The sequence below is a fragment of the Sparus aurata genome, chromosome 7, assembly GCF_900880675.1.
Source record: "Sparus aurata chromosome 7, fSpaAur1.1, whole genome shotgun sequence".
In the NCBI taxonomy this organism is placed as follows: domain Eukaryota; kingdom Metazoa; phylum Chordata; class Actinopteri; order Spariformes; family Sparidae; genus Sparus; species Sparus aurata.
In genome coordinates this window covers 16,284,467-16,294,362 of record NC_044193.1, presented here as the reverse complement: position 1 = coordinate 16,294,362, position 9,896 = coordinate 16,284,467, and the positions used below count along the sequence as shown (strand labels likewise).

At 42.9% G+C, this 9,896-nt stretch overlaps 1 protein-coding gene across 12 annotated transcripts in view; it reads right to left on the bottom strand.

Annotated features, from left to right (window-relative positions):
* Window positions 1-262: 262 nt before the first annotated feature.
* The window catches only part of LOC115584565 (neuron navigator 1-like), a 93,627-nt gene continuing 83,993 nt past the window's right edge, over window positions 263-9,896 (bottom strand). For 7 of the 12 annotated variants that reach the window (XM_030422063.1, XM_030422064.1, XM_030422065.1 and 4 more), the window contains 16 exons: window positions 9,727-9,810; window positions 8,220-8,537; window positions 8,064-8,072; window positions 7,071-7,255; window positions 6,800-6,962; window positions 6,521-6,719; window positions 6,318-6,406; window positions 6,121-6,219; window positions 5,861-6,032; window positions 4,987-5,252; window positions 4,728-4,879; window positions 4,565-4,636; window positions 4,268-4,473; window positions 4,065-4,183; window positions 3,766-3,954; window positions 263-2,756 (listed from right to left, as the gene is read on the bottom strand). In XM_030422063.1, coding sequence (XP_030277923.1) covers window positions 2,661-2,756; window positions 3,766-3,954; window positions 4,065-4,183; window positions 4,268-4,473; window positions 4,565-4,636; window positions 4,728-4,879; window positions 4,987-5,252; window positions 5,861-6,032; window positions 6,121-6,219; window positions 6,318-6,406; window positions 6,521-6,719; window positions 6,800-6,962; window positions 7,071-7,255; window positions 8,064-8,072; window positions 8,220-8,537; window positions 9,727-9,810 — 2,418 coding nt within the window. In that variant the 3' untranslated portion in view covers window positions 263-2,660. The remainder of the gene's footprint in view (window positions 2,757-3,765; window positions 3,955-4,064; window positions 4,184-4,267; window positions 4,474-4,564; window positions 4,637-4,727; window positions 4,880-4,986; window positions 5,253-5,860; window positions 6,033-6,120; window positions 6,220-6,317; window positions 6,407-6,520; window positions 6,720-6,799; window positions 6,963-7,070; window positions 7,256-8,063; window positions 8,073-8,219; window positions 8,538-9,726; window positions 9,811-9,896) is intronic. The other 5 variants (XM_030422070.1, XM_030422068.1, XM_030422071.1 and 2 more) reach the window with 2 other exon arrangements.

Below are 9,896 nucleotides of genomic sequence, written 5' to 3'. Positions count from 1 at the left end.
ATTGATATAAGCCCCATCTCCACTCCTCCAGTCACATCTTCATCTCTGCTAGGACCCGTGATGTAAGCACGAGGTAAGGAAATCCTATTTTAAGTCCTATTGTTTACATATACAAGCAGTTAACTACATGTAATCAACACCAGAAAACAGTTTACCATGCCAAAAAGCACCACATGCAAATAAAGTGGTCATACAGCCCATTAAATGACAATATAGTAATATTAGCGCCCCCTAGTGTTTAAAACAATATAAACAGAGACAGTTTGTGATGTGAAGAATGGCATGACTTTATTGTGTCCATTGCTCAATGTTAGACATATGGAGTTTGATGTGGTTATAGAGACGAGCCATACAACCATTATTCAGGCCCCCTTTTTAAGCCAAGTGCTCCTTCCCGCCTGCTGGAGGAAGACAATAAAACCACCAAGGACGCCTTTTTTTTTATCTGCATACAGGGGCCATGCCTTCTCTTAGATCTCTACAAGTTTTTAGTGATTGTTGTCGCAGATGCACTGACTATTTACAGTGTTTACAATAGTAATGTCATGTACAAAAGAGAAAGAAAACCTTTACAAATATTTGCATAAGAAAAAAAAACAAAGGTCCGCTCTTAAAAACAACGTGAAAAGATGGAGAAACATCCAGTTATTAAAAAATCCCTCCCGTGGTAAGGTTAAGCGTGGTAGGTCCAATGAAACAAAACTTTGGGAAACACACCAGGGATACATTTGTTGGCGTAACATCTCTGTTCTTTCACTGCTCTTGAAATGGCGTCACACAAGCAACCCGGTCACGATGCACACTCGTCTTAACCAACAGTTTATCACCAAGACTTCCAGGCAAAGGTCACAATCGATAACCCGCTCTTCACCCGGATCTGGGCATCAAGGTGACGACATTAAAGTGACATCAGAGTAGCTGAGAGGAAGTGATGACGTTTCCTCTAAATCGAGGCCTCCGAGTGGTAGATCAAAGCAGCTCACAGGCAGCTTTAGGCCAAATTGTGTTTCAGGCACAGATAGACTTTAGGCATCATGTCTCTACTTTACACCAGCACCCTGTTATTTGTTTTTTTGGAAAGTAGAAGGACATCTGGACAGAAATGGCAGTTTGAGGTACTTCAGGGTCGAGGCAGGGGCACATGGCTGAGAAGTTTGAGAACATCTCCACAAACACAGACAGTTTCCTCCTCTTACACATCTTTTTTTCACACTCTCCTCCTTCATCACAAGAACAGTCAAGATGTGAGCAATAAATACTCTGTAATCTAGAACTCTAACATATATTATGTGCAAACAAATGAAGGAGAGGAACAGGAGGAAGCCACTTATAAATTAACCTTTCTCACACCCCAGCCCTTACTCTTACTCTTCAAGAAGGACACTCATTTTTTCTACAGGTATGGTATCAAAGTTATAAAGAGCAAATGCAATGAGGAAGAAAATCGCTTTTTGTACAGACTCTTATCACTTGATGGCAGTTTGTTGTATGTCCCCCCCCCTTCATGTGGGATGTTGTACGTGATGACAGAAGCGTATCGTTGGTGCTAGATGCTGTATACAGACGATCATTGAAGTTGACTCAGTATAAAATCCTACAAAATCAAGATTTTCAAAGCTGCATCTTCATCTATCACAAGAGAAGTTTGTGTTTAAAACTGATATCTAGATACAGAATATACGCAAGCAGAGCCAGAAATGGTAGACCTATCGGCAGACTGGACAAACAAGCAGTTTTTTTTGTTTTGTTTTGTGTTTCTCTGTGTTTACAATACTGTATGTCGAGCCGGGTCCATGTCTGTTTCTGCGGTGATGATGACACTTCCTTTACAGACTGACCCTTAAAACTGATTTCTTTATTCACCCATGCATGTTACTCTTACAAATTCTGATATTTAATCCATGAATGATAAAATGTGGCTGAAATGAAAATTAAAAAAACATTCAAGGCCATTTTTTTTTTTATATTTCTACTGTAGAGTATGTGTTATATACTGTACTGAGCACCTTGGATGAGTCGCCAGGGAGCACTGAGGCAGGGGGAAGAGGATGCTGCCATCTAGTGGATTTACTCATGAACTGCATGATTTGGCCAAACTCAGTCACTGACACAGCCTCCTTAAATCCAATTGCCACAAGTATAAAATAAAGTGCATTTTTGGCTGTGGTCGAGTGATGATCCTACTTTTGAGTAAATCAGAGTGACTTTGTGAACTGAAGCATGCGCCATCAATGGAAACCAGCAAGTAAGCACCAAGAGTTGTGGTAGAAGTCGTGGCAGTAAAAGCAAAAAGGGATAAAGAATGGGTCTTGATCAATAGGATTATAGGTAATAATTTGCATCATACTATTCCGGTTACCATGCACTTGCAGATTCAACCCATCTGGGACTAATTTAGGGCAGAGAAGAGTCTTTCCCTGACATGATCATCACAGCTTCCTACGAAAAGCAGTTTAATTGTCTTTCTGATAGCAGGGCAGAGCAAACCCCTCGTCAATAATCACTCTCTCTCTGTAGATCCTTTACATTTAGCTTAGTAGCTGCTCACTGAGCACACAGTTAAGTTATTTATTTAGTCTTTAAAGTCTCATCGGGACTGCACCCGTTGCGTCAGCCGTAATCAAGAGTCCATAGCTTGACTGACAGGCGCATGTTTTTCTTCAGAGTGTAGCCTGCAGAGTGGGATCCAGACAGCCCTCCCGCTCTGGAGACTCGATGTAGTTGGCCGACTCCTGGAGCTTCAGCAGCATGGCCATCTGCATAGCAGGAGAAGACAGAGAGGCAATGTGAGTTTAACTGACATGACATATTTGCATAAAATTACCAATTTATATTTATTCCACATGTAGCTGTTCTCTACTTAGAGCCCTTCATTCTTGCACTGTCCCAATCCCAGATGATTCTTGTCATGTAGCAACAATTCAAAAAATATATCCATCTTTCTACGGCATAGACAGCCCAGTTTTTAAGCAAGGGGCCATCTTCCAAACTGACATACCTCTGTAAGTATTACAGCAAGAACTTTTCTTGTCCATTTACTTATTGAACATTTCTGTGATTTATGACATAACTTTTTGGCTTAAGAAAATGTGCATGTGTAATTGTGAAAACTGAGTGAAAGGGGATATTGCCACACTGGTTGTATTGTCTGAACAATTGCCCAGACACAAAACAAATATAAATTTAAACTGAGAAGTAGTAAATATTACCAGCCAATGTTTGGCATTTTTGTTTAAATGACTTAAACAATAGTTTACTAAGCCTGTCACAAATAACTTGTCGGTGCAAAATTTAGCATCTGCGTAATTTTTTTTTAATCTAGCAGGGTATTAAGACTGCAGATTTAAATGAGCCGAGCCACAATTCATTTGATTTATACAAACTGCTGCTGCTAAATACGATTTAATGCATTTTTCTTCCTCATTAACATGTGTTGAGCAAAAGTATTTACTGCAGCTGAACTTGACTGAATGATCGAAGGGAAGACACTTTTGGAAGCGCAAACATGTAGCCACCCCACGAGGAGAGGCTATGTATATGTGAGAAAATATCACTGAAATAAAAAAAGGTTATTAATTGAATGAGATGACAGGAATCCAATTAGAATGTTTAGATACAATAAAAGGGAAATATCTCCTTCAATCCATTATCTGTTATTGTCTCTGTTGATGACTGATTCATTCACACCTAACAACTGAAATGCACACCTCACACCTATGCGGCCTCTCTGCACTTAACTATCGCAATAGAAACCTTTGCTCTCACCAGTGGGTCTGACTCCAGTGTGCTGGGTGGAGGTGTATCTTTGGGGGGCTTCTTCTCCTCACTGGGTGGACCTATGCTGGGGGGAGGTAGGTGAAAGAGCCTAGACTGGTCTTGCTGTGCGTTGGGCCAAGGGAGAGTCCCTCTCACCCACTCCACTGGATCCTCCCATACCGCCTTGTGACCGTGCACCTTAGAGAAAACACAGAAATACTTTTTAGAATAACATGTGAAGAAGCAAAGGAGCAAGTCTTTTGCCAGTAGCACTAACAGTAGAGGATTTCTGTGTGAGTGTATTTCACCTTGATGCCATCTTTGGCTCCCTCCTGCAGGTACGGTATGATGGAGTGGTTCCACAGGTCGATGAACCATTGCCTGAACTCTGCCACTGATACTGGACAGGACAAGAAGAAGCAGGGACCTACATGGAAGGAAACATTTCACATTAACAGATTTCGTGCTGCGGATCCAATTATGTTCCCTGACTGTGTCCACTGTCTCTCACCTATGAGGAAGTCTGAGGTGCTGTGCTTCTCCAAGAAAGTGTGGAGGTGGTACCAGAGCTGAGGGACCCAGTCCAGTACGCGAAGGAGAGCCTGGTGGCGTGCTGGGTCCTGCACCTTCTCCTGGTAGGCTTCCACAGCTTTACGATGCAGGTATCTCACTAGGAACCCATTAGCCGGTTCCACGTTGTTCGAGAACGTCACCATCCTGTGTTCATGTGCAAGAAACGTTTCTGTTACTCTATGTGCACTTTATTTTGTTAAAAAAAGCGGTAGCATTGTTAGCATTTTGTGCTCACCTGAAGCTAAGGTGCAGTCCATGGTTAGAAGACATCTTCACAGGCTGATTGGTTGTTCCAATGATGTAGGGACTGAAACATCAACACAGGAAATGAACTTTTAATATGCAGAATATCATTTTATCTCTTTAGTGAAATACTACAACTGTTTGAAGTGACTCACCATTTGTGATACTTGCAGGTAAGTGCTCCGTTAACGAGTTCAGTGATAGCTGCTGAGTCACTGATGTCATCTATAATAACAACCAGTGGCAGCTCTCCTCCACTCTCTCTGTCGATCTGATTCGCTAAGTCAGACAGATAAAGCTGTAACTCCTGAAAGTGAAATTGATGAAAGGGGAAATTAAAAAGTCTGTGTATATGAATCAAAACTCAAATTTGTGTTAATAAGTGGTTGAAATAAATCCTGAGTCACGCGTTACCTTTTGTGATTGACGATGCATGTTGAAGCTGACTGCAGCGCTACGACCCAGGATGCAGGTTTCGCGGTCAGCCTCGGCTGAGTCGGTCCGGCTGCGTTCAAGGAGGTAGTGAGCCAGACGCTGAGCCAGGTACGTCTTTCCTGTCCCGCTGGGCCCAGACAGAACCAGGCGTCTGTGCTTCAGTGCCAAGCTGATGTAATGCAGCATCATCGGCTTAGGAATCATAGTCTCAAAAACCAGAGCGTCGACAGATTTTTCCCTAAGGCCTAGAGAGAGGCAGACATGGAGGCAATTGGATTTATGTCGTCCTTATTATCAAATATTTGTAACTACCGCGTGTAAAAAAACTGGGAAATGCTGCGTCAGCGCAATATTTACAATTCATTAAATTCTAAATTTCACAAACTTAAAATGCCCCCCCATGTTCGTAGACATAAATCTTTAAAAATCTAGAGGTCGGCAATACATAACAATCGATATTTTGTAGTTTCTATTCATTTTTAAGTGCAGTGGTGAACAGGGACTGTTATGAAAACTCTCTCCATTGTTGCATTTCTTGGCACTCTGACATTTTTCATTTCATGGTTGGCTGAAGATCAGGAACTTCTCTAAAGTGAAAAATGTTTAACTTCTGAGTCATTTCCACAACATCCATCATTGCTTATTGTTTGTCAGACCATCTCAAATATCACCAGCTTGCATTACTGAAACATAATTTTAAAAAAAAAAAGATTAAATGAGGGCAAAGTTGTGTTTTACAGTGCAATGTAGGTGCCCGAGAAGGTGGGAAATCAATACAATGAAAAAATGGTCGGCAAAAATATAAATTACACACATTTCAAAGCAAAAACTACTACTGAGGACACTCACTAACCTTTCAAGGTGACAAATATTCGAGCTGAACCATTGCCGAGACAACGACAAGGTGATGCTTGAGGTTTTTCGCTTCCAATCACCCTCTGCACTCCCTGGGACAGCTGGTACATGTGCAGTGAATCACAGGACAGACCCAGGCTGGTAGTCGGGTCCACTTGAGTAAGATAATCCTGGAGCAAACAAAAAAGGAAAATAAGTAAGGACTGATCTATCTACTCACGGTTATACTGGGTCTACAAGGTAAAGGGCAAGACCTACCTTGAAGGTCTTCGCGATGAGAGAGTCGAGACAGGCCCAGTCAGTCCTAGCATTGACCAGCACTGAACCCAGGAAGTAGTCCTGCTGCTGCTTACTGCCCTGCAAAGACAGAGAGACGGAAAGAGTGAACAATCTTGCATATGTTCATGTTAAAGCTGTTGACAATATAGGATATTGAGGCTGTTTAAGATGTTTACCTCTGCGTGATCTCCAATGCGGACCAGCACTCTTGCACACACCTCATCTGGCTGGGAAGACACACTTAAAGTGTCAACTGGAGACAGGTCTAGAAGAAAAAAAGGGAAAGAAAATAGTGAATGGGGTACAGATATACAACTTTTACGTGTGCTGTAGACGTGTGTTAGGTGAAAACAGGTGGAATTCTGTGTCCGTCTCTTACCTGGATCTTTACAATCATTCAGGCTGAGGCTGAAGGACTTGGTGAGGGACATACTCATTGGCTGCCTCAGTGAGGGCCCCAGGAGAGAGGAGAGTCCTGAAGGCTGCGAAGTGGAAGAGGTGGGACCGGAGCCAGGGAGAGTGAGCGTACTCCCTGTTTTCAAATGGTCATTCTCCGCCTTCAGGTTCTCCACCGTTGACTAGGAGACAGGCAGGGGAAAAGAATGTTAAATTCACACACTAATGTATTAACACGAATGCTCATGGAGGCAAAACAAACCTGCATGCTGTTCATGGCTTCTCTGAGCTGCTCCAGCTGATGTGCGGAGCTTAAGGCCTCCAATCGGATGTCTGTCAGTTCTCTTTCTTTCAGCCAGAGCTCTGAGCGCAACTCTGTTACTGCCGTTTCCTCATTGTCTCCCTCTTCTGTAGTCTCCATGATCCTGAAGGGAAGGGGTTGCAGTCTTTTAGCACCAGATAACCATGAAGTGTGACAAAAAGTATTTCTCAGTATTGAGCTAAGAGCTGCAGCAAGAGGTTTGTGTACTCACACAGAGGAGGTGGCAGAGGTTGAAGTTTTGAGGGACGTGGGCTGGTTTTCTCCTCCTTCTAGCCCCTCGTGAGGCATCTTTGGGGAGTTGGGAGCTGAGGAGTCGGGGGTGGCGATTTCCTCGATGTCTGAGTAGGTTTTGGTGCCTTTCTTAATGCTGAATGCTTTGTTGAAGGAGCTCCTTAGCTACACAAAGGATGGCAATACAGAGAGATGAACCAACATTCAGAGGATTGCTGCATTTATTACTAAGAGGAAAAACAAAAACAAGGTGTTATGACTGATTTCATACATGCTGTAATTAAAGGAATGGTTTAACATTGGGGGAACGCTTATTCGCTTTCTTGCCACAAGGATGAGAAGAGTAAAACCTCTCTTATATCTGTCTGTTAAATATGAACAATTATATTATGATTTTTGTCAAATGTTTTGGAAGGCAGATTGGCAGACCCTCGACTGAGCCTGACCACAAAGAGCCTTTCCCCATTGTTTCTGGTCTATATGCAAAGCTAGGCTAGCAGGCAGTTGACGGTAGCTTCACATTTAAGGTACGGACATAATAAAGAAATTGAATAAGCGCTTTCCTTTAAGCTTCCTGTCATTTTCTGCAAATTAGTCAAAGTTAGAGTCGGTGCATGTTTTTGCAGATTTAGTACCCAGCTTCTGCGTCAGTCAGGGTTACTTGGTAAGGCTGTACAAAATTTAACGCATAGAATAACGCATGGCTTAAATGAGGAGAAACATAACTGAAGATTGAATCAACTGATGATTAAACTGTGTATGGAACATCATGTCTGCTGATTGCCACTCTAACTGAATTACAGCCATCTGTTCTTATTTAACATTCACAGAACAGGCAGCCAATCAGTGGTCTAGAGGCTCAATGAGCAGAGATGGAAGGCACTTGAGGACTGCGTGACAGTTTTAGATGGGCCATCATGCTGTATGACTTAAAATTATAGAGGCTTTATAGGGGCATAATTACTGCACTCACCTCAAAGACCTATTACAGAAAAATAACACAGAGGAGGGAGAGAGCGGTCACACTTGCTGTTATCGGGTTCTTGCTACTATTTAGACATCACTGCAGAGAACAAACTAAGCATAGACAAATGGGTTGTTAAGAGTCACATGCAGAGTGCGTTCTTACCCAGCTCTTTTTCTTCTTCTTCTTGGCATCCTGGTCCTTCAGACTGCCCAGACTCGACATGCTGGTCAGGCTGTTGAGACTGGAGATGCTCTCACATGAGTTCTGACGTCGCATCAGCATTTCTGGAAACCAAGACAACTCAACGTCACAAAGGGGCAAATGTGCACTGATGCAGGCAGATACACAGAGAAACAGGTCAGTCTCCAAACCTTTCATGTTATCTTGGTCGTTTAAGGCTCCATGTATGACAGCCTGGGCTTCTTCATTCCTGCTCCGCAGGGCATCGATTGTCTCCCTCAGCTCCGACAGCTCTGAGTCCTACAGAAACATTTAATACATGTCTGTGAGTTGGAGTTCATCAGAGTAACTGCTAATTGCTTCTAACTGTAGCTGCCCTTAGCTATTGAGCTCATTTAATCGTGCAGCTAGCGGCCATATTAGCTTACTTCCCCCAGAATAGAAGCTCATGGCACTGTGGGAATGTTGGTGTTGTTAGCTATCGGTCTATCACCTCTTGAGGTACAATGGGGCTAACTGGTTTGCATGCTAACTTCAATAGATATCCCTGCAACCCAATACATAGATAAAACAAAAATTCTTACATATTGCACCTTAAAGTCAATTTTAAATCTCTTTTTTACAGTTGTCTATATGCCATACTGTAAGATAAAATAGATATTCAGAATAAACACTGATATATTTCCATATTTGTTGGGTAAGAGTAGTACTGTTCCATTCTTTAGACAAACACTACATCTCTAACCCACAGTATGAGCTAATACACCTGGGGGGCTTGATCCCCCACGCGATGTTAACAGTTCAAAAGGACAAAGAGTCGAGAACAACAGAGCCTCTCTGTACTGAAGTCGATCCCACTCCACTCTAAATAGAGCCGCCCAGCCCATCTCCTCAAGGTTAAAGAGCCTGTGCTCCAGGCTGAGCTGCACAGGTCAGCGCGCTGGCACAAACAACAAAGACTTTATGCTGGAGCGGTCTAGACGAGCCTTTCAGTGGGAGCAGCAAGGCATGAAGCACGAAGAGGGGATCCTCATTTACACAAACGCACATGCACGCACGCACGCACGCAAGCATGCATGCACACACAAATACACACACACACTGAACATTGACACACACACACTGAACACTGCCTCAGGCACTGATCAATTCTTTCTCACTAAAATAAGACAAAAAAGGCTGAAGAATGCAGGAATGTGTTGTTTGGTGTGAGTGCACATGCAAGCCGTTTGCACTTTTCATTCAAGCTCAAGTGAAGTTTTTTTTTCCACTTTTCCTCTGTTTTCTTCTCACACTAAAAGTCGCCCTGTGGGGCTGCAGCCTGGGCCTCCTAACCTACATTCAGCTGCATACTGCAGGCTGTGATCAAAGTCACCTTGCTCCATGTTAGCACGACACTGCCTGCTCTTAGCTGACCGCACCGTGGTGGAATGCAGCTGGTATTCACGTTTGTGTGTGTTTGTGTTTGAAAGTGTGGATGTGATGTTACCTTCTGTTCCTGGCTCATCGACAGACTCTGCAGCCGAGTTGTCATTAGTGCCAAACTTTGCTCAAAGGCGGCCACCAGATTTGCCTGTTCGGAAAGACAAAAGAATGAATACATTTTTCCCCCAAATTTTATCAAAGTAGTTGTCTAGTTGACTCACGATTAGATTCAAA